General features: G+C 32.2%; 1 protein-coding gene across 4 annotated transcripts in view; it reads left to right on the top strand.

Moving 5' to 3' along the window:
* The window catches only part of LOC118202625 (transmembrane protein 163a-like), a 39,884-nt gene that overhangs the window by 1,646 nt on the left and 12,502 nt on the right, over positions 1–25,736 (top strand). The window contains exons 1-6 of one of the 4 annotated variants that reach the window (XM_035374798.2): positions 12,056–12,209; positions 16,249–16,380; positions 17,865–17,908; positions 20,607–20,698; positions 22,947–23,043; positions 25,381–25,492. In XM_035374798.2, coding sequence (XP_035230689.1) covers positions 12,188–12,209; positions 16,249–16,380; positions 17,865–17,908; positions 20,607–20,698; positions 22,947–23,043; positions 25,381–25,492 — 499 coding nt within the window. In that variant the 5' untranslated portion in view covers positions 12,056–12,187. Of the gene's footprint in view, positions 1–12,055; positions 12,210–16,069; positions 16,381–17,864; positions 17,909–20,606; positions 20,699–22,946; positions 23,044–25,380; positions 25,493–25,736 lie in introns of those variants that run through there. The other 3 variants (XM_035374797.1, XM_035374795.2, XM_035374796.2) reach the window with 3 other exon arrangements.

Genomic DNA, 25,736 nt, shown 5'->3' with positions numbered 1-25,736 from the left:
GGTTAATTTCATTTAATACTTTTTATTATTGTAATTTATATGAAAAAGGCTCAACATGACTGAATGGAAGCATAAGAGTAAATAACTATTTCAGATCATTATTAGAATTTATATAAAAATTGCTAAACATAACTGAATGGATGCCTGCATCGCTATTTCGCTAACGACTTATCGCTAAAGCATAATTTCATCTCGTTGGTTGTTCAAACGTAATTTTCTACAATAAATGATGCCTTTTCTTTGAAAATAATCAGAATCGGAATTCAGAAGTGCAGAATCGCTTACTTATTTGTTTGCCGCTTTTTACAAGGGTAAAAACAATTGGATTTTTGTCAATTTTATTTTACTTTTTAAATGAAAATATGTCGATGTGTACATAGATAAAGTCAAGGAGGTGCGCAGTGCCATTTTTGTGCAATTCTAGGATTTTTTTTTTTAAAGTGAAAATAGGTCGGTGTGCCCATGGATACCGAGTATGTGCAATTCTTAAAAACGCGTCAAGCAGTGAGTGATTCTGCACTTTACCCAAAATTCTATTGCCGACTTTTCATCATGGGCATTCCCAAATTGTTAAATCCATAGGATATCAAAAAAGGATTTAAAATCAAAAAAGGATTTAAAAATTAAACTAGTATTTCAATGGCGTCTTAAGAAATATAGAACCATATAAACTTACGCAATCTGAAACCAGCGCGTACGCTACATTTGGCGCGTTGTTAAATGGGCGTTATTAATTTCAAATCTTTTATCTGCAAACTTGGTCACGGACAATATCTCAAATGTTTAACAGTTTTGAATGTGATGATCTAGTAAGTTGCTATAACGTTCCACAAAAAACTTATTTGGAATTACGTAAAATATTTCTGCAAAACTTGTTATAATATACTATAATACTACTGACTATAAATCAAAAATCCACGGCTGACTATAAATTATTATAATTCAGTTTGGAGCTACTTAAAATATTTCTGTAAAGCATGTTATAATATATAGTACTACTGACTATAAATCACTAATTTACGGCTGACTTTAAGTTAGTCATTATAATTTCATATTATATTTCATTATTATAATTATTTTCAATTTTCAAAATGTTTATAAATACTCATTCATAATAATGCATTTTGTGAAGGCATTTCAATTTTGTAGTCAAACTATTTATAGAAATGATTAGTCATTTTATTTCGAAAATATATTTACTAGTTTCACTAAAAACGAAAGCATACCGAGATACACACCGCATTCTTGTCTGGAGGCAAGAGAATTCGTAGGTAATATTTATTGCTAGAACTCACACAGACTACATCTATTAAAGATAAAATAAGGGAAACTGGGGAGAGATATTGCACGTTGAGCTGACACTTGTTTCAAATTATACTTTATTCACATTTAACATTTATTTCAGATTCAAGAAAATTTAATGAGTAGATTAATTAATTTAAAATTAGGTTTACATAAATATGCATTCTGATAGCAAATCCAAATTTAAAGATTTCTTTTTAATTTAACATTTTCTTTTTTCATTTTCCTAAAACAAATTTAGGGAGAAAAAGTTGCGGAAAAAAACAAATACTTTATCCCAACTGAACGAATAAGTTTCCAAATTTTTGCTTATGGGTGTCTTAAAGATCTTCTTCTGAAAAGAGCGAAAGAATTGAATAGCCAGCTCGTTCACCAGGAAGTAAGATCCACGACGAGCTACCAGTATTCAACAGTGTTATTCTCTCGGCCATTGGTGATGTATTTTATCTTAAAGTACACACCTTCATGGGGGACCAATTTGATGAGCCCTTATGTGGGAGGCCCCTCGGGGAATTGTCTGATAAGCTCTGGTAAGAGCGGAATTAATTCTCTCTGTAAACCAGAATATGCAACCAAAGCATCAAAGCCATTAGTGGATTACCTTTTTAGTTAATTGGATTAATTTTAGATAAGTGGATTTATTGCAGTTGTATGCAAATACAACGGACAAAGAAAGCTCTATCCAAAAGCTCAAATATCTGCGTTTACGGATAAATTATGTCAATTAGAATTTACTTCGTAATGTGAATTTCTAATGAATAAGTTATCCAAAAGAAAGTATGAAAAATGCTAATAAATTATAAAAAAACGGACTACATCTTAAATAGGTTATCGCATTCATATGAGAAACTTTCTCAACGGGCCCAACGGCGGCAAAATCGTTAAACACTGGTATTTTTGCCCGTTCAAATCCCAGCCAAGACATTGGCAATATCTGTGTTTTCTCCAATGTGTATTGAAAACATGAATCGTTTACCATTGAAAGACCTCTACGAAGACATTTCTTCTCTGAGCTAGGTAGCCCTTGTGTGCTATGCTGCATTCAGCTGAACAAATATTCATTTGTATTAAACTCCGAAATTTCGTTTTGTGCTTTCCCAACTTCTTTTAGAAATTATTACTGTAATGATTTTAATTTTAAATCGTATTAATATAAAGATGAAATTTTTATTTTTATAACAACGGATGTTTGTTATCTTATTTGAATTAATAAATCCTATGCTTGCCGCTCCGTCTAGCCTTGAAAGCCTATTTCTAAACTAATCTGCAATGCTTGACAGAGAAGTAAACTCAAATTCATTAGTTTAATTTACAAATTTTAATTCTTTCTCTCATTTAATTAAAAACAAAGAGAATCGAAAAAGTAATTTAACTATTATATCGTTTAATTTTTCTAAAGCGTTTTACGTTCTTAACACCTTCTCAGTTTCTTTTATTTCCTGTCTAGCTTTAAATAGTTTTGTTTTGATTATGGTTTCTGTCTGACACGAAATCCGTCTCTGGCATCTGATATTCTTCCTACTGAAAAAACAAAAGAAGTCAATAACTGCTGCATGACTTCTCAGAGCAACGCAGTTGCATAATAAAAATTGCGGAAAGAGCAGGGATTTGTCATTGCTCTTCATTTTCCTTAAACGGATGAGGCTGCCTTTCTAAAATCACGTGACTTCTTACTCACCAAGTTTCTTCTCGACGTAATGTCCGACAGAAAATAATAAATCATGATGGAGTGTTGTTCTTCTCACCGTACGAGATGTCCTGATAATAGCAACAACGCCCTCTATATCCAGGTATGACTTCATTGGAAGATACTATTTATTCGTTTTTAAAATAAAAATTTTGTTTAAAAATAATGAAAGATCGTAAAAATAGGCCAATAAATAATTTAATATCATATTTGAAATTTTTTCTGTTTACGCAGTTCCAGAATTCGTATAGCTGCATGCAAAAGTTTCAAATTAGCTTTTAATTTAGTGCTAGACAAGAAAAATATGATTTCACGGTAGTTACTGCGCACTTTGTTTGTTTCAAGCGAAGTATGATATGAGCTACTCGAGAGTTACATTTAGACGGTAGAAATGTCTAAACCGGGAAACTCTTTCGAATTTTTGGACCGTTTCTGTCATTGTCAAGAGACATGAGTTCTTTCATTTCCACGTGGCATGGCAAATAGTTACTTCCCAGAATGCTGCTAGTTAATATAAAGTAATATATTTTACCTGGCAAATAAAAAAACTTGCTGATCAGTATGCGTGAAAAACAAACGCACATGTTAATGACTTTCATCATTATTTTATTCTTAATAAAATGTCTAACTGGCATTTTTTTAACATATGCAGTTTCTGATTTTTATCAGAGCGCTGCAGTTACGTTAGATCATTATCGTAATTAAGAAATATTTGACTCGTATATTAAACACTTCGGCAGATAATTATTGTTTTAAGTTTAACTTTCTTACTTACCTGCTTAATACATGTATCTCTAGATTTCTGTTATTTTCACCGAAAATTTCGGGGGTGCTTCCTACTATCCACTCTCCCTATTTCAACGTACGGTAGAATTGCCGTGCTTTTGGCTATTTTAAAATACGCGTGCAATAATAGCCAAACGAAGGATGTTCTTCCCAAACGCATGTTTCAGTTCACGTAAATTTGCATACATTATATTTAAAAATTCTATGAACAGTACCCACTAGCTATAAAAATGTAAATACTGATCTAATTACTTTTTTACCCTTATAAAATTTCTTGTTTCTTATATGTTTCTTATCATAATTATTTATGATCAGTATACTACCTATAAACCATAAAGACAGAAAAGCAAGTTTTCACCAATTCACAAGTCGCCAGTGTGTTGGCGAATCATGTTTTAGGTGGAGGACGCGAATAAGCGCAAAGTACAATTTCCAGAGTATTTTAGCGCCCTCGGCACGAGGGGCCAAACGGTAAAGTCCCTAAACACTGGTAGTTCAGTCCGAGGTTCGAATCCCGTGAACGGGCTAGCTGCATGGGCGTTTTCGTGTTTTTCTCCATGTGTAACGTGTATACGAGTCCTCCACGAAGGCATCCCTCCCCTTAGCCAGATAACCCTGAGATGCTTTTCCACAATTAAATAAATCAAACCAGAGTATTTTATACTAAAAGAAAATTACCTAAATTTTCCTTGATTAACTGATACTTGAAAATTGTTTTCAAGAGAATATAATTTTACTTGTAAGCAAAAACCGAATGACCGAGTAGTCAGAGCTGCAAAACACTAGTCTTTCGTCCGACTTTTATTACTGTCGGCTGAACGGGCTGCTTGCAGGAAGCAAACCTTTTTTTGCGTATTTTGGGACCTTTAAAAGTAGGGATCACTTGAAGCTAACGACCCTTTAAGGGGCCTAGCGAACCCTTAAAAGGTTACTACGTCCCGAGAGGATAAGACTGCTAAGTAGTAGTTCGAATCAATCATTCTGGTTCACAACAGTCAAAACAAAAACGTCGGCACCCTTATGCCAATTCACCATTTTTCATGAAAGGGCGGACACCCTGTGCAAAGTCCCGTTTCTCATAAAAGTACTGAAGATTTATCTCTTCCCCTGATTAATTAATCAGTAATGCATACGAAAATCGGACTTGCATATGGGTATTTCGGCATAAAGGCTCCGACATTGTTATGAAAGCTGCTTTTTTTTAAATTAGAAACTGATTTTCATAAGAGTGCGCGATCTTATGGCGTTGCATCTTTAGGAAGGTTTCTCTGTTTGGAATAGTTCCCGACCTGCGTGAGGGTACAGTTCGGCCGTTGTTCGGTCACTGCCAGCGGCACCTTTATTAAGACGTTCCCGCTTAGATTCCAATTCTAAAGCGACCGTGTAGTAAATTCGCTGAACACTGATACTTTGTCCCAGGTTTAAATCTCGAAGAGCAGACTAAGTGTATCGGTATTTATGTAGTTTTTCCCTTTGTATGATACAGATACGAGGGAATTTCTCTTAAAAAATCCCCCACGAAAGTATTCTTCCCCATAGGACTAATCGAGTTGCTTTACCTTAACCGATTAACCTAAACATTCCTTGTTTTCTCAGATGGGTATTTTTCATAAGACAGATATCTTTTCATATTTTGCAATGCTCAAACGGTCAATCTAAATGCATGTGAGAATCATATTTTTTCCACAACTTTTGTAATGTTGATGCTTTGATGCTTGTTCGGTATACTAGCTTGCAGCAGGTAATAGTGATCCCTGCTCTTGCGAGTTATTGAAAGAGTCCCATTAGGGCATAACTTGTGATACAACCGTAAAGAATATTCTTCAAAAGAGATAAGTACCTATAACTAGAAGGAAACAGATTGAAGCGGCTTCTAAAAATTGAAGACCGGGTAGGCCTGGAGATTGTAATGTTAATAAGGTTAGGTTAGCTATTTATAGTAAATCACTTTAGAGCCATCTACCGAAAGACAAATGCTCTGGAGGACTTTTTATTGAATACAGGCTTCTTTTCACGCTATACATGGGAGAAAAAAAAGGGAATATCCTAGGCAGAATTCCTATTCGACCGGAGCCAAAGCCGGTATGAACTGAGAGTGATCATCAGCCTTATACAACGTAGCTTAAATGTCCTTTTCAATTTGTGATATATTATTTGTTTTATGTTTATTCCTTCATGTTCGTAAAATAAAAGAAAAGTTTAGGTTGTTAAAAAATCAAATTATTTAGATTTCGATGAGCGGCAGATACTAAGAGCTGTTTTTGGAGGAATAAAAGCTGAGGATGTTTGGCACAGCCGTTCAAATTTAGAACTTCACCGTACCTACAAAGTACCCGAAGTCGTGAAATACATAAAAATCCAAAGGATTAAATGGGCTGGCCACATTATTAGAATGAACAGGGAACTCGCAACGCAGAAAATATTCCTGGCCAAGCCCACTGGAACAAGAACTAGGGGCCAACCCAACCTCAGATGGGTTGATTGCCTGTAAGCGGCCCTCATCAATTTTAAGAGTGATTAAATAGAAGACTATAGACAAGAAAAGAGAGGCCTGGAAGGAAGTCTTGAGAAGGCCAGAGCCCACCCCGGGCTGTCGTTCCACTGAGAAAGGAAGGAAGGACGATTTCGATGAGATTTATTTGAAAACTTTTTTTCATTTCAATATCCGGAACCAATTTCTGTTTTTTAATTATATATGATAATTACGTTGTATTTGGCTTTTTACATGCAGTGTTTCGAAACGTATTTGTTAAAATTAGAAACTATAATAAATTTATTCCGCAAGTTACGATTGAAAACAAAGCCTTCATTCAACGCCTTTGTTTTATCTTAAATGACCGATATGCCACATAAGAGGTGGTCTAGGCAATCTAATTTCATGGCCAAAGACTTATCTTGCTTGAACAAAAATTATCTTACTAAATGCTGAAATTTAGGTCAAGAATTTATACACTTTTTTATACCGCATGCTAATTTTACCTTGAGAAGAAAGATTTGTTCATTTGTTTTTCAAAATAACCTGGTTTTTATCTCTTGCTATCGGTTATTTAATCTACCCTTTTGATTTGTCACAATGGACTTCGTAAAATTTCTGAATTTAGGTTATCAACAAACCTGTAAATAAAGCACTTCATTGATGCTCAGATCAGCAAAAAGTATTTTTCAATAAAACAAATTAGACAAAAATTTCACTAGCATTTGAAGGGAAATTATTGATCCGTATTTCACATAAAAATATTGTCATCGATAAATATCTTATTAACATGTACAGAAATAATGCTTTGCAAATGAAAAAAGAGTCTTATATGATGAATCAAAATTTATAAATGATTTAACAGTACATCAGGTATGCACTTAACACTCCAGCGCTCACGTAAATTCTACCAGATATGTGTATCAACTGGGGTAAAAATATTATTTCCCTGCATGTGTAACTTAAATATTTGTGTTACGGGTGAAAAGAAAACTTTATTTATGTACATTTGTAATAGAATGCGTAACTTATAAAAACCAAGGTGGGAATTAAATTAGAAGCATAAATAGCATAGAGTTCATTTCCGAACTATCAAAACACTATATACAATTTTAATTTAAAATTGAAAGCTTTAGGTGGATCGTACAGCAGTCGTTCTAAGTTTTTCTGTTTATAGGAAAAGCTTTAAAAAGTGTTAATCCGTTTCCTAGTTAGTGGTTCCTTACAGTATCGTATCACAAATAAGAGTTTATAAAGAAGTTTTTAGAAAATAAGTGAAAAGAAAAAATTACATTTTCCTTCATTTTTAAAAATTATGATAATTTTTCACAAACTTGTTAATTTTTAAGTTCAGAAATTAGTGTACACAAATAAATAAAAGAATCCATTGTTAGGAGTTGCGCAAATGATTATTTTGTATGTTACAAAGTATGTTAATCTACCGGAATGCGCATCAGAAACATGATTTATTTATGCAAAATACATTACAATAAAGGTTTAAATGTTACAAAACTTATTTATCAGATATATTATAAATAATAAGAATTAGACATGTAATAAATTGCATTAATCGCGGATATAATTAAAATAAGATAGATTCAAATTATTAAGAAGTAGGTATCTAAGCTATAAGTTATTGCGACACCCGAAGTAGCTTATGTTTTTTATTTGATTATGGTAAAACACACGAGAGCTATCTCCCTAAAGGACGTCTCCGTGGTTAACATTCTAAAGAAAACTTGCTCGTGGACACGTGACACACGGGAAAACCACCAAAAGCGATATGCAGCCAGCCTTTTCGCCGTAATTCGAGCCTGGATCGAACTACCAGTGTTCAGTGACTTTACCGCTCGGCAATGGTTTGTCTAGAGTTGGAATAGGAAACCACATCTATTTGACAGCATCCATTAAAATAATTAGTAAATTATACTATTAAAACAAATTTCTTTGCATCTTTATTTTTTCATATATTAAAACTTTTAATTTATAATATTTGTCGCTCACCGGTGCAGTCAAGAAGTCTGTTGAACAAAATATATGTTCAGAAAGTCAAAACAAAGTCTGTTCGACCCAGACTTTGTCGGTGACTAACTGAAATGAAGTCTGTTGCTAGTTACCGATCACCAACGTAGCACATAGTGTATGACGTAATTCAAAAAGTAAAATTATATATTTTGTTTCCTTAAAACATCATATGGAATAGTGCTTTAAATAAAACTAAATGATGAAATTATTTTAGTTTGGTAAAACTTAGCCTTTTTTCTTTTAATTAACATAAAACGATGAAAATATTTTTTATTTATATAATATCTGAAATTGAACAGAGAACAATAAATTCAGCTTTTAAATGTTTTCAAAGTCCTTATTTTTTGAGTTACGTAACTTATCTTTATTCTTGCGTTCAAAAACTGGGCGACTTTGAAGTATAGTTTTTTTTTATATTATGCCTTATGATTTTTTGCACAAATTTTATTTTCCGAAAGAATAAAAAGCGTTATGCTTGCTTTTATCAGTTTTCCTTTTATTTTTCACTTCCCTGTGTCTGACCTTCATTTGTAAAATAGGTGATTTATAATGAATGAAAATGAAGTAAAAGGAAAAGTATTGATTTTTTTTTGTGCAATGTACAAAAAAAGTTCAAAAAATCACTTTAATGGTGTGTTTATTAGTATGCTTTTTGAATTTCGTTATACATTACGTGCTACGTTGGTGATCGCAACTAGCAACAGACCTCCATAGAAACCTTCTTGATAGCTGAACACATACTTTTTGTTTGGTTGCTTGTGGCACGGGTGAGCGACAAATACTATAAATCGAAAGTTTTAACATACTACAAAATAAAAATCCAAAGAAACTTTTCTTAATAAAATAATTTATTAATTATTTTAATAGATGTTATTAAATAGTTGCAAATACACATGTGTTTTTCTATTGCAGCTACAAAACAACCAGTAGCAAGCAGTAAAGCCGCGGAACTCTAGTAGTTCGTTCCGAGCTTAAATTTCCGCGAAAGGGCTTGTTTACTTTTATGACTTTACTGAGCCTTCTAGGCTTAGATTTCACAAGAGTCCGTATTTTTTTCCCATTCTTTGAGTTTTTTTCTAAGCTCGTTTCTGCTGGAAATTACGAATTTATAAATTTTGTCTTATCTTATTTTTATTCTGAAAATTATCAGAAATAAGTTCAGTAATTAAAAGTGGACAGTTACATCAATTCTACAGTTTATAGGTATGAGTATTATACTTGGAATTATAGTCGCGATAAAGTTTTAACGCAACTATATGTCCATATTTTTGTATGTTATATTTCAAGTTTTTGTCTTGCAACATTCAAACACATAAAAGGGTCCACCAGCGTGGAGAGGGGGCTAGAAGTAAAACCGCTGACACTGGTAGTTCGGTCCGAGTTCCAATATCGGGAACGGGCTGGCTGCATAAGCATTTTTATGGTTTTCCCCATGTGTAAAGTGTATACGAACCAGTTTCCATAAGAAAGTTCTCCACGAAGTCCCTTTCCTTATGCAAATAGACCTCGAGGCTTTTCCTTAATCACATAAATCAAAATCAAATACATAAATTTATCGATTCTGCCATCAATAAAATGCGGATTTTGAACGCTGAAGGCACTGATACAGCCCCTGACCATCTGGCTATATCCAGCATATTCTGCTACTTCAGTACTAGGTTTAGCAATGCCATTTGCTTTTGTCCATTCTCCGAAATACTGAATTTGTTTACCTGGAACTGAAGTCAAAACATTTTAGTCTTTTATAAGGCAGGTCGTAGTGAGTTGAAATCATTGTCTTGGATTCCTTTCATTGAGAAATGACTTTCATATTGCTATTGTATCATAAAAGCTTTATTTTCTTCACGTATTGCTTAGTTTCGACATCTCTTGACCTTGTTGAACATTATTTCAGTTTCTTCGACTGTACTGGTAAGTTAATTCGACTGCACTGGTCTTAGGATTGCAAATAATACACTCTTTTGCAAAAACACCGAAGCACCAAGGACTTTGGCGATCGTGACGAAATTTGGTATACAAAAACACCTTGATTGCACATGCAAATGATCAAAGTTTCAAGGCAAATGAACAGGATGCGCGATCATAGCGCGCATTTCTAGTGCGAATTCGCCAAGTATAAAACCAGTAAGAGGCAGAAAATTTATCTTTTTTTGTTGCTGCCATTGTAATTCCGTAAAGGAGCAACTAAAGATGCCATTACGACGCTATCGAAGACCTTACAGACAACTAAACGACTTCGAACGTGGTCGCATTGTAGCTTTGCGTGGAGCTGGGTGGTCAAACCGAGCAATAGGCCGTCACTTGCAGCGTACAGACACTCTTGTGCAAAGAAGTTGGCAGCAATCGTTGCTACAACGAAATTGCCGACGAAATGAAGGCTCTAGAAGGCGAAGGATGACAATGCGAGGCAATATAGGATGATTTTTTGCCAGGCCCTAACTGCCCCGATGGTACCATTGTCGATTATTCAATGCACTACAGCCACGTTTATACCTCCCGTGGTACCGTCCATATCTCATGGCGCTTGTCTGCGGCGGGGTTACGCTCACAGAGGCCTTTAAAACGCAACGTCGGCGGAGTCGTCTGGAGTGGTGTCGCAGCCGATCATTGTGGCTGTCATCAGACTTGCATCGTATAAAGTTCAGGGATGAATGTTGCCGCCAGGGGCGGTTCGACCAACTACTAATTTGAACATTCAATGGATGATTGTGAGTGGTGAACAGGTACTATGACCTTGATTTTTTAATCATTTTATTATCTGTGTATGAGCTATACATATTTTTAATATCATCAAAAACAACCACTTCCTTCATGGTGCTTCGATTTTTTTGCAAAAGAGTGTATTTCTAACAGTATTTTTCTTTGCGCTCAGCGAAAATCTTTGGACGTCGTTTTTAGAATTTGTATTCAATCAAATCTGTTTCATGGCATTTCGAAAGTATATTATTTCACAATAGATATTATTATATTCAATAGTTCTCATTTTATCTCACAGAATTTTCACGATTCCATTGAAAATGTATAGGTATGCTCACACAAAATCTCAAAATTATTTCAATTCATGTTCACGAATTTATGTTCTCCTTAAATTTTAATTTTGCGAGTTTAAAATCTTTCTTCGAAGTGTTTTATAAGAACTATCTCGTGATAATATTTGTAACGCAATATTTCATTACTTTTTTTTACCTTAATTTTCTAGACAAAATATTTTAAAATATCTTGGTTATTAATTTTATTTAACATAGATTAGTACATCAATTAACACAGCAATTTACTATTAAATATTTGATGGTTTCCTGATCACCAATACTTTTGAGTTATTGTACTTTTATTTGCATAAGTTTCTACTTCTCGCTAATTTTGCAATGAATAAAATGTTATCAATTGAATTGTGCAATATTCCGCAACCATCTTCAGACTTCTATTAGATAATATTAAGCACGCTCTTTTTTTTAATGAATGCTTTTTCTAAAGCCTTTTGTTTTTCAAGAACAAAGATAAAAGATGCTCTAAGTACTTTGTTTTACTAAAGAAATGTCTCGATTAACATTGTTTGATCATATCAATTTGATACTTGTTGTTGATTTCCGATGCAATAAGTGTTTTTCCAAGAATTCTTCATGTGATTTCACGTTATGTAGCTATTGTTATACTGCACTGTGTAATTTTATCAACAGGTTTCTTGAAAAGAGCTCGACGTTCTAGTTCAAACGGACAGGCGTATCGCGTACCTTTTTTACAACGTAATATGAGATCAAAAATTTAAAACTCTATCTTGAGTTTTATTTTTAGAAAGAACGTTTTTCTATGCGAAAGTAAAGTCTCTTTTTAATTAGTTCATACGTAGCAAAGCTATTATTTTAGAAGTTAAGAATTAATAATTTAATTAACACTTTGAAAATTAAAGGACAAAGATGCAGTTGTTGCATATCATTAGTGAGTATCACTTTTTCTCATTAAAGCTCATAAAAGTTTTCTGTTGTATATCTTATGCGTGAGTTTAACACATAGACATCCATTGTCTAATGAAATGTATTAGCTAAGTGAAAAGTCTGAAAGATTTTAAAGCTTCATAGCTTTCTAGAATATTCTCTCGTTATGCTCAGTGTATTTGGAATGATTTCATAAGGTCTATGGATATCTTTTATTTTTCAACTCTTTGTTCGGTTTATGCCAATGCTTGATGACAGATATTGTTTGCTTATACGTACGTAAGATAAAAATCGTTGTTCGCTAGTAAATAAATACGTACGTGCCTACATCAAAACAATAAAATAATAAAATCCCTTTATCTCTTTAAACGCTGCTCTGAATTAAAAAAATACTTAAGTTACTTTGTGCATTAAAAAACTCCCCTCCTGTGTTAAAAATTTAAAAAATTTGAAAATTAGAAAATGAAAATTTATTAGTGTGTATGGTTTAAATGGAACAATCAGAAAAATTCACGGTAATTTAATTTGAAATATAGGGAAGATTTTCTGAGACATTTTTCAGTGTTTTAATGCGAATTAAAATATAAAAACTTTTAGTTTAAAATTAAGGAGAATTAACGAATTGAGTGAAGACTGTTAAATTTTCTTAATTTGATATACTACAGAAGAGCCAAAAATTTGTTTCTAGCTTTTATTTTGTTATCAATATTTTTTGATATAGGAATTTTTCTCCTTTGTTACGAATTTAGAATTTAAGGTAGTTTAGATAAAGAAAGTTGATGCTTATTTTCATTTTATTCGGCATCTTTCATCGTCCACGTTTTGGATTTTGTCTATCATACGTTATTATGCGCCATACAATTTTCTTTAGTAAAGATATGCGCAACATGACACTTCTAATGAGAAAACATGTGTTTGTCATCAAGTAATTAGTATTATAGTAAAATGTTTCTGAGCATAAATACGTATATCTCTTTGGTTAATTATTTCAATAAACCTCATAAATTATTTAAAAAATTTTAGCTCAAAAATCCTAAAATTATTTCAAACATAAATTAAGCACTAAAGTAACTGCAGAATTACTAAATAATTTATTAATATTTTAGGAGTAAAGTAGAGAAAATGCTTTGCTCGAAGCGATGTAATGTGATTTCTTTTCTTTTTTTTTTCTTCTCTGAAATTTACCCCCTTCAACATGATTTGGAAAAAAAAAAGTTTAAAAAAAAGCTGTCTTTCAGTCTTTTTTTAAAACTTTTTAAAAAGTTGAAATTAATTTGATTCTATTTTACATTAAAATATCATTCTACTTCAAATAAAAATTTTGTAAGTTTGATAATTATTATTTTGGTATATTAGTGTTTTATTTTGTGTAATACTGGTTTTACCACTTTTGGGTCCAAACCAATGTAATGAAGAATAAAATGTTAGTTAGTATTTCGTAAGTTGTTATTTAATTCTATTTCGAGAATAAAAAAATACCTATTTCAAGTAGAAATTTCGTAAATTAACGGTATAGTATTAATACCTGTTTCAAAACCCGGCTTTCTTTAATTCTTAAGAAGATTGTATGCTTTTTTTTATTACAAGAAAGATGCTACATGTTATCTTAAAGTACTCAATTTTGTTTTTAAATTTTATTCATTCTTATCTTTTTGCACTGAAAAACACGATGCTTCCAGAATTTTTAGAAGAGGGTACTCAAATTTTTATCTCATATTTTTTTTCTTCACAAGATAGTGGCTGTTATCTATTTCTTACAAAAAATTCATTTTGTTATCATTCTAAAACTATCGAATACATCGGAAGCAATTTTGTAGCAAATTCTAGATAAAAAGAAGGTGAAAGCATTTTCATGTAGTGAAAGTATTTGATAAAGTTGTATTTGTGAAAATGTGAAGGTTCAATAATCTCTGACATTTTAATAACAGGAAATGTCTTTTCAGTACACAGTTGTTAAATGATAAGTTTTGTCTAACATTCGCAACATAATTATATGTCTAAGCTTGACTGTTGTGGGGTTTTTTTGAAAACGTTGACACTTTTTTAGCTGCAATAGTAGTCAACAATTGCAAATTTGATTTCTGCTGTATGTGCGAAAGACAAAAATTAATAACGCTTGGTGTGATATAAGTATGCATTTCCTAGCCGTTAGGAAAACTCATATTTGCATATCTGTCCCCTTCGCGAGTATTATTCACAATACATCTAAATTATGCAATGTATATATCGGTACATGAGATGTGTAATGCATACGTAATGAATAATTATCTTGAACATTCATACCATTCCTGTAACAAATAAAAAATGTTTTTTAACGTCTGCAGTCAATTTTTATTTCAAGTTTTATTTTAAATCCTAACACTTTTGTGCAAGGTACATCAACGGCAGAACAACTACTAACTGAATCGCACGTTCGAAAACTTTCGAAGCTACGATTAGCAGCAATACTCTTATCTCAACCCACACTTTGGACGAAACAATACGCCCAGTTAAAGAGGATCTCAATTAAAGCAATATGTGATAAGAAGTACAATTATAAATTATACTTCTTATCACATATTGCTTTAATTGAGGTCATAATTGAGCACGTGCTCTTCATTTGAAGTTTTGCAAGCTGTATATTCGTTGAACATTCAATATTCAATGAATGCATAGCTGAACATTCAATATTCAATGAATACAAGGATGAACATTCAATATTCAATGAATGCATAGCTGAACATTCAATATTCAATGAATGCATAGCTGAACATTCAATATTCAATGAATGCATAGCTGAACATTCAATATTCAATGAATGCATAGCTGAACATTCAATATTCAATGAATGCATAGCTGAACATTCAATATTCAATGAATGCATAGCTGAACATTCAATATTCAATGAATGCATAGCTGAACATTCAATATTCAATGAATGCATAGCTGAACATTCAATATTCAATGAATGCATAGCTGAACATTCAATATTCAATGAATGCATAGCTGAACATTCAATATTCAATGAATGCATAGCTGAACATTCAATATTCAATGAATGCATAGCTGAACATTCAATATTCAATGAATGCATAGCTGAACATTCAATATTCAATGAATGCATAGCTGAACATTCAATATTCAATGAATGCATAGCTGAACATTCAATATTCAATGAATGCATAGCTGAACATTCAATATTCAATGAATACAAGGATGAACATTCAATATTCAATGAATACATAGCTGAACATTCAATATTCAATGAATACAAGGATGAACATTCAATATTCAATGAATACATAGCTGAACATTCAATATTCAATGAATACATAGCTGAACATTCAATATTCAATGAATACATAGCTGAACATTCAATGTTCAATGAATAAGCCATTTTGAGCACTGTGATCTAAAAGTTTATATTTAATCTTAATATATGTACTATATTGCATTATTTTAAAAAATGAGAACACAAATAAATCTAAGCAAACTTAATATTATTATTTTTCGTTTCCAAAGAAAAGCTATCCGTGCAACTGCAACTCAGAATTTTTGTATATTGAATTATTGGAGTTTTATCATATGTGATGGTCCATATAATATACTCATTAATTTATGTTTGTTCTGCCCTGACCTGTTTGCGCAGAAGCAGTTATTCGCAGAAAGAGGAATTAAGCATTTTATGTGATAGCAGTAACACAGAAGCTTATGGCGGTGATTCATTCACGTTTTCCTCATAGATACGTATCTCTGTGTAGAATCACGTGAAACTTTCTCGAAAGTGACCTTTCTCAATAATGATTTTCCATTTTACTGCAACCTGTTGCTGTCTTAAACGTTATCCAGCTGAGTAAACATCACGCGTTCTCCTAAGCTCGAGCTCTGGAGCCTTCTCTTTTCTGCAGTTCGAATGATGGGCGAGCGTGATGTACCTTGTGATACACGTCTCTCTCGGTTTGTGCGATAAAAGTGCTATATTTAATAAAATTTTCTGTGCCAAAAAATGGCACCAGAGAAAAGTTCGTCGAAAGCCATTTCAGAGGAATCTATTGATCTTTCAGAGGGCATGTCCCTTACTATAAAAGAGATGTCCATGCAGATGGCAGATGATGATGAGCGCCGGCGAATGTATGCCATGTTGACTTGCATCGTGACAGTTATTTTTGATCTGTTCCTTGGCACAGCAGCTTTTGGTAAGTCAATTTCATGTAACTTTTATAATTAAAGTAGAGCTATCTTAAAATTCCTAAATGGTAACTGATGAAAATGTTTCCAAAAAATGGTTGGCAACACAAATTAAGAATGTTATTTGAAACAAAACCTTCCTCTCTTTTATTCAAGTTCTTAGATAGTTCAGGAAACATCATATATTTCAAGATGTAGACATATAACATGAAATAAAAAAATGTCCATCAACAATCTGTGCTATATAAACTGATAATGATTAACATTCAGTATTCCATGGTATCAGAATTTATTATAATTCAGTCCTTTGGCGGAAGGTTCTTGGAGATGTAGCGCAATACTGAGTTAACACTGCATATGACCATTTGTAAGTGAGAAATAACTATTCACACGTACGCTCCGAATTTTTATCAATAATGTATCGACATTTCACATAGAACAGTAATGTACTCCAATGAAATGTTATCTACGAAGCCATTAACAGCAAACTCCACTAGCGGTTGACTGCGTAAATCCTAGATATCTTTTTGCAGCAGTTCTCAGATTCTCCTCTCGGAACCGAAGGAGTTTCTTTATGCGGCTTTCGCTATTTTTGCTTATGACAAACGGAGAAATAAAGCAGTTTCATTTAAAATCTTCAAAAAAGGGCCCTCTTTCTATTATATAGACGCCACACGTCTTGTCATAATTAGCTAGCTAACTAATATACAGTTTAGCCTTCAACAACTCTGTTATCACTTTTGTAAAATTGCAAAATTTTATGTTAGCACAGTATTTAGAAAAGCTAGTTACATTCTTAATTCTTCAAACTTCCGGATGTTTATTTTTACTTACAATGCATATTTAGAAATCTGTGGTTAGAAATGCTGTAAGACGTTTATTACTTCAATAGATATCAATATATCAAAGAATTACTACCTATTTATAACAAATTTTAACATGATATTTTACTATTATACCTTTTACAAATTTACCTTTTTATGTCATCTTAGGTTATTTAGGGAATTATTTTTATTTAAAAGTATAGCACCTTGCTCATATTGATTACTGATTCCTTCTGAGTGCGGAATTACTGCAGATTTATGAAGATAAATGCAATGAATTTTGTTTCATGGGCCAAACAGGAATGTAATAGCTACTGCTTTATCAACTTTACAGTTCACTTTTGGATAAAGAATATTTTGTAGATTTTCATTATGAGAGTAATAGTTTAATGTAATTAATTTCAGCTATTTTACTTTAATTATAAGAATAAAAGTAATAAAAGAAAATTTTAGCTGAATTTATTTATTTATTTATTTTTTTTTTTGTCCTGATCTTAACTTTAGCAATTAATTTTTCGTTTTTAAAAATAAAATTATTTATAAAATTAATAAATTTATAAAGTTAATTTTATCCTGTGTATCAATGGCGTATTGCCTCAGATCTTTGGAGTTTAAAAATTTCTGTGTTGGAAACAATTTCTAATAATTCAAAAAACTTTTCTTTTTAGTGTGTGCGGCCATTACAGATAGTTCAGCTGGGTATGCATTTGCGGTAAGTTTTTGATTCAGTGATTTGACAGTATGAATTTATTTTAATTTAATTTTATAATGTAATTCATCGTAAAATATTTCGCGTCAAAATTATAAATTTTATAAAATTTATCGCACAGAATATTGGATTTTAATAAGCTAAAGAGGCTTCAAACAAATTGTTCTAATTTTAATTTTAAAAATGTTTATAACAATTACTCGGATCGAGTTAAACACTAGTCTTAATAATTAAATTGGCAAAACCAAAATCAAGTCTTTCTCAAAAATTATAATCTGAATGTAAACATATCTTATTGTGAAGAGAGAAATAAATTAGGTAATTAAATACTCAATCAAAATTGCTGTAGTTTTTGCCAAAACATACAGATCAAGTCTACATTATCAAACTCTAAGGAAAGTAATCTTTCTAAATTCTTTGCCATAAGAGTAGATGGAATGTTTTAGCTAAACTTTCATTGTCTTTTGAATAATACTAATTGATTACTTAAAGCTAAAGCCAGACTGAAATTTAGAAATAGGGCAGTTACTAGCAGAAATAGCTAAATATTGATCTGGAAGTTGTCACTATTCTATGAAAATAATTTTGCGACACTGGAGGCATTCTCTGAAAGTCAACAATGTAACAAATAAAGAAGGCCATTATTTAGCCTTAATTTCTTATAGCACTGTAGCGTTGACAATCAGCTTTCTTTGATACTTTTCTCTGCTCCTGAAAGCTGAGTTCTGAGGTAAAGAATCTGTAAAGGTTATGAAAGCAGGTTTTTTAAAAAAGATAATACGAGTATCTGTGTTCTGTTGAGCTCTTCAGCTTCAAGATATCTGTTCTATTACGTTATGTTCAGCTCTTCAGTTCTATTTAGGATGGGATCTAAGATGATGGGTCTTGGGTACTCTTTATTAATGGTTAAACTCAGATGAGGCATTTAAACTCTGGAAATGTTCTTATTTGGTGAAAGCCAAATCTATTATCAAAGAAATTGATCCTACGTGGTTGTAGGTAACATTTAGCATCATAACGAAATGTTCTCTTCATGGAATTTGGAGATTCCTGTTTTAATTACTGGTGGCTACAGGAATGAGATATTTAAGATTTGACAAGTAATATATAAAAAAATTAAAGTCAATTCCTACTTAAATCAACAAAGAAAAGTTTTAAAAGTACAAAAAAATATGTTTTGTAAACTGTATTAACATCAAGGTCATTCACTACAAGTTTAAAAAATGTATTTGAATTTGAGTGGATGAATAAAAAGTATTTTATTAACGATTGAAAATTCGAACAAGATGCAGGGAGAGGATGAGCTCATAGTAGGAATTTAAAAAAGGCTGTTTAAGATGCCTTTCTACTTCAGATAATGGATGATCCACCTCTACATAGAATTAGTGTGATGGTGAATGTCACGAAATTAAAAGTATTCAGAGGATACAGTAGTCGATTAGATCTTCCAGTCCAAATCGCTTGAAACGCGTCTAAGTGGAACTGCAAAACCTTACCATGAAGAAATACACAGAGAGTAAGAAACACCTTAATACAGGAAGCAATTAACTGTTAACTGTTCCTACGTCTTATAAACGCTTTTATTAACACAATACGAGTCCATGACAACTAAGAGTGAACATATCTCTTATTACTCCTCGAAGACTTGCTCCGCTTTGCTATGAAATTTTGGACTTTTAAGGGTTCAGAATGTGAAATATAAAGAATTTTTCTATCTATATGTTGCTTACTATTCAGTATTTATCAGGAATAAAACGTGTACAATTTAACTCAAGTTATCGAAATTCTCAAATATTTGGAATACTTCTGATATCAGTTGATTTTATTTCCAGGCAAGTAAATTTAAGTCTGTCATTATTAATGTATTTTTTATCTGCTTATCATTATTAATACATTTTAATTTTCATTGGTCTAAATTTTATAAAAAGATAATTCATGATTTCTAAAATACTTTTGAATTAATTTAGATTAATATGATTAATATGAATTTTGTCCCAAAATGCTATATTTTGTTGGGCAGAAATAAAAGGTTTCATTTAACTAAATAGTTTTGCTAAAATAATATACGGTAAAGAAGCACATAAAGTATCCTCTCATGTTTGCAAATCATTTGGATTTCAGCAAACAATAAGCGAGTTATTCATTTTGCTGCAGTTAGTTCGCATGTATAGAATTCTAATGCATTTTAAAGTTCCTTCTAAGCATTTTGTATAATTTTTGGTGAATTCTTGATTTAGTTTTGCTAATTTAATTTCAAACACTAACGAATACCGATGCTATTTTACGGACGTTCGTTTTATTTGTTTTAACTATATCGTGTGTTAATTTGGTTTAAACAATAACACATTACAGTAAAACTCCAACAGGTGATCTGAAGAACCAGTTCTTCCGCTGAAGACATTCCAGTGTGCCAGAAGGCTCCCCAGCAGACTGTCAGGGCTAGTATTAGGCATAATTCGGTATGTAATAAGGAAAAACGAACTGGTAGGTAAAGAATATTGTCACTGAAAAGTATCTTTACGTGCGCTGAAACTAAAAATTTAGAGGGTCATATAGTATACATATTGCTTAACGATACTGGGGGGTGTTCGACATCGTAAAGAGGCAAAAGTGAGAAATTCTTAAATAAAATTTCTTCTTTGTGCCAATGCAAGTTTAATGCAACTGGTTGTTGTAGTGTAATTTTTCTCTTTTCATGTAGCTGGATTGTTTACTAGACGTCGTTGCTGCCACTTTAGTGATCTGGAGATTTTACGGGTCTTCTTCCACTTACTCCCAGTTCAGAGAGAATTTGTAAGTATCTTTTCATTAAATTCTACGATACAGTGTTAGTTTAAAATTGTAATTTTTAGATAGTTTTCTATTTTTATCTTTAATTCCCACATAGTTGGAATTCAGAGAGAACTTGTATATTTTAACTACATAGAAAGATCCTTTATAATTCAATATAAGTTTGACTGTAGTTCTGGTCTTCCTGGGAGAAGTGTTTGCGGTGTACGTTTTAACTGTATTCTGCGAAAAATTAAATTTAGAAGTCTTGACAAATTAAAATTTTTAAATTAAAGGATATTCTTTCGAAATCTTGAAGGATAGTCCGTCAGCGGTTTTGTATTTTTTGATTGATGCGCATCACAGAGGATTAAATTGATCGAATACATTTGAAAGTGTAAAGGGCACTGGTTATCATTTAATTAAGGAAAAATCACAAAAATGACTGTTGCTCAAAAGGTTAATGTAGAGTTTAATGAAACTGACTCACAGCATACAACACATAGTAAAGCATAAAATAACATGAAAAGAAATTAGCAGACAATTATGGTGTTATAAAAATTAGCATATGTATAACATGAATAAATCACATGTGTCAGTTTGATATAAGAAAATTACCTTCGATAGAGTACGATCGCCCCTAGAAGAATTATAATACATGCAGAAATGTTCGATGCTGCCAATTATGTAATCTATCAGTCCAGTAGGAAGTGAGAGCCATTGCTCTTATAAAGCAGTTGCAAGCGTGGCAAAAAGGAAGCGTGAAGCGTGAAGAGGAAGACTGAGAGCAGCTATACATCTTCCTAAAGCACCCCGGAAAGGCTCGATCAGTGGGAACTCGAAATGACTAACGCTGTATTTCAGAAGATTCATGACTTATTTTATGGTCTTTAAATGTCAGTTTGCGACCACGGTGGATTAAGATTTTGTGAGTGGCTAAGAACTTTGCGAGTGGCTGTCGACGGGTTTCCTGCGACAGCCCTTAACATCCCTCTATCTCGTTAGGATTGCATATCCGACCCTTATTTTCTATGTGATTCCGAGTTGTTTAAATGTACCCTATCCCTCCTAAAAGTTAGTTCCTCTAGTTTTCAATCTCGCTGGATATTGGCAAAGATGTATAAAAATGTATTAAAAGTATTAAGAGGATACGGTAGTCGATTAGGTCTTCCAGGCCAAATCGCTTGAAACACGTCTAAATGGAACTGCAAAATCTTACCATGAAGAAATACGCAGAGAGTAAGAAACACCTTAATACAGGAAGCAATTAACTGTATATTGGCAAAGATGTCTTCAATGGCTATTCAAAAACTCATCAGATAAAGAAAAATGCACAAAAATTTTATTTTTAATTAATTTGTCGACTAAACGTTTATTTCAGTATTAAATTTCAAGCTGGCTTATTGAAAATATGAATCCGCGTCTGAGGTTTGCTGTTAAACGTAGGAATTATCATTTATTAAAAGTAGGGATATCCATCAATATATAAAGAATATTTTAGTACTGAAGTTTTCGCTCACTGGCGGGCGAGCTGTAATATTGTTGAATAGTGGCAGTTAGACTAAGTTTCAAATACCGGTGAAATGGGCTACCTGCATGGGAAACTTCCTAATTTTGTCTATGTATAATGTAAATATGAGTAAGTTTATATTAAGAAATCCTCCACGAAGTCAACTCTTTTAGCGAAATAACACTGAGTGCTTTACCATAATTTGAATAATCCAATCCAATTGCTCTACGAGTACTCTATATAAATATAGATTTTAAATTTGTTTTTTATCACAGTCTTGAAACTTTTATTATAAGACCCTGGGCTTATCAGAAGTTTCGTAATTGGAAATACATGTCTAAAGTGAATACCTAATGCCTAAAAAATAACGTCTGTAACTAATTTTCGGAAAATCCTGCATGCATACTTTGAGTAATGAGTTATTGCTGAATCCCACTGGCCAAATAAATTCAAGTTAGGAAATTAGTTCTTGAAGCTGCAACAGACTAAAGTTTCACTCTGAGGTTTCAATTAACTTTTTTCAAAAGTGCATCCTAAGATATTGATTGAAGGGGGAAAAGGGCTAACAAACTTAAAATTATTCTGAAACTGCAGTCCATCTTGACGAAATTAGATTATTCTCTAAGTTCTCATCTGAAACAAAATTCTTCTTGGCTTACAGAATTTCTAATATGCATCGAATCAATAATCGGGTGAAAACCGGAAACTGTAATTGACTTTTTTCGTATACTAAATTGAAATTTGTTTTTATTTCTTTTCTAGGGCTTGCATTTGTCTAGGAGTTTTATTCTGTTTAGCATCTGCTGGAATTGTTTCCAAATCAGTTTATGATATAGTGGCTCACACCGTTCCTCAACAGGTAATATTCTATCCGAAAGAATTCCATTAAAGATTTTGAAGTTCTAACAATTTGGGAATGTTTTTTAATTTCCTTTTTCTCCCATGAAGTACAAGAAAATGATTGAAATTTAGACTGTTAGATATTTAGACACAAATGTTAAGAAATAAATGAAGCGAAGATTGCGTTAGGGTTGCCAAACTAGCTCTCTTAATTTTAGATTTCGTTAGTGTTCTATCTGCTTTGCATTCGAAAATTCATTGATACGACTAACCTCATAGATCAGACTTAAGTCCAAGCAGTACACATCCGCCTTTATTTTCGGATAGATGTTTGGCAAAATACCTTTATTTGCTTGAAATGGTTTAAATGATTATAACAGATGATACTCAGCACAAGTGGAATTTTTAACACAATTAGATACATTTAAGTTTAAATTTTAATTGAAACATGACGCTATGGAGTTAATATTATAAAACTGCGTAAATTCAAATCCTTTGATACAAACTGCACATATAATGCTAGCAAATGCAGATAAATAAATGTTTTAGTTTTGCAGTACCGCTAATTTAATATGTTTGGTATTGCAAATGAATGAATGCGGAATATGTTTTATTATAATAAGGTACGATGGTAATAGCGGTATCTACTAGTGAAATTTTGAGCTAAAACTTACCCTTAGCCTATCAGAAACTGTTTCAAGGCTTGTCTCAATTAAACGCCGAACTTAGTGGTCAAGTGTTATCACGGCATTGGCAAAGTTACTTACAAACAATGTTCCTCCTTTTTGTAAATACAAATTAAATTAAATGTCTAAGGACATGTATAAATGCATCATACTCTATATACGCTGCTTAATATGTACACCCTAACCCTCAATTTACACGGAAGATAGGTTCCGCACAAAACCGTTTAAATCGAAATTTTGGATTTTGCTATGTAAAACCGTGTAAAATGAAAAACACACTAAATGCGCATAATTTAGTTATTTATTTACATAAAATAAAAGTAAGACATCTTAAAATAAATACAGTTATACTTCGTTCATAAAATAACAAATATATGTAGATAATAGAAGTATATATTTAATTTATTTTGCGTTAGGAAAATATAAGATCATTCAAAAAATTATTATAAGTTTAATCATTGGCATCACTTTCATGAACTATAGTCTTTTCTTCTTGATTGGTATGATGCCACGTTCATCACTTGAGCGTTCTTGATAAGATTCTGCTTCACTGGTTGACGAATTGGGAAAGATCTGAGATCGACAAGACTTTCTAGTGAAATCCGTAATTAACAATTGCCTAGTATCAATTGGAATCTGTTTTTGATTTTGGTCTTCTATCCATATCACTTATGCCTTTTCCATATTTACCATTGCATCGTCTCTTGCATATGGAATTGTGCTCTTACTGCTGCAAGTTCCAGCTGCTATGCTTTTTCTAATACAGTATTCATTTTTTTCTAACTGTTCTTATTGTGGCTTCATTTTATGGAGTAAAATTTAGAAACATCTGTTAGTCTTTCTGTATTAAGTAGACGATCTAATATTTTAATTTTTGTTTCTAAAGAAGTAATTTTTCTTTTTATTTGACCGTTTTCAAAACTTTTGGCATTATAAAACCTTAAATAATTTATGTAAATTATAAAAATGTCACAAAAAATATTAATGTTTAAAACTTACCAGTAAACATTCAAATATTATAGATGAAAATGATGTAAGCTTTCCTGCTAAAATACTGATACTGCACTAGTTCACATGAATCAAATAGCTTTACTGTTGTGAAATACATATATAAACTACGGGAATTCCCCTTTTACAAACGCGGGGAATCCCCATCTTTGTTGCCGCCACCAGTATTAGCAAAAGAATTGAGCGTCAAAATGACTTCAAGTATAGTATGTATTTGTGTATATGCAGCCGAATATACATTTTTACCAAGTTTTTGAAGTCCGTAATTTTTTAAACCGTGTAAAACCGAAATCGTGTAAAGCGAGTAACTTGTAAATCGAGAGATAGGTGTACACCGAAAATATTTCTTCGTTTAACTTTCTGCCATCTGCTAATGAAAAGGCTATTAATTTTACTATTCTACCAGTTACAGAGATGGCTAGATTTTAGTAAGTATTCCAAGTTTGATTGTTGGCGTGTGAATGAAGTGGCGGTATGAACTTACCGTGCTCTTGCTCCCACGTAACAAAATTAGGAATCATTTTCTTTCGGAAAGATATCCACGAAGACATTTTTTAAGAACAAACGGTACTCCAAAGTTTTACCATAATCTGTGAGATATTAAATACTTTTAGCTGCTTTCAAAACTGTAAATATTTCAATAAAATTATGTATTATTTCAGCTGATGTATGTGTTCATCCTCGCTGGCGTGGGTGGATTCACGAATGCTGTCTTGGGAACGGTGAAATATATACTGGGTAGAAAAATGAGGAGTCCGTCCCTCGTTCTTGAAGGTAAGAAAGTACTTTCAGCCCAATAATATTATCACTTCATGAAGTGACATGTTTTAAGGGAGGTGTTAACTTTGGCAAAAGTAATTATGCACATAGATAGTACACACGACATACACGCTAATCTTAAAGTTTAACAAAATTAAAACATTTATTTTAAATGGAAAGTTTCAAACAAATTCGAGAGACATCGTATTGTACTCTATGTTCTCAAAAACAAATTATTTTTCTCGTATTTTTTTTTGCT

Source organism: Stegodyphus dumicola, chromosome 7 (genome assembly GCF_044657685.1).
Source record: "Stegodyphus dumicola isolate Sdum_Otavi_A_Nest chromosome 7, ASM4465768v1".
NCBI lineage: Eukaryota > Metazoa > Arthropoda > Arachnida > Araneae > Eresidae > Stegodyphus > Stegodyphus dumicola.
Note: the sequence above shows the minus strand (reverse complement) of the source record. Positions and strands in the feature narration are given on the sequence as shown.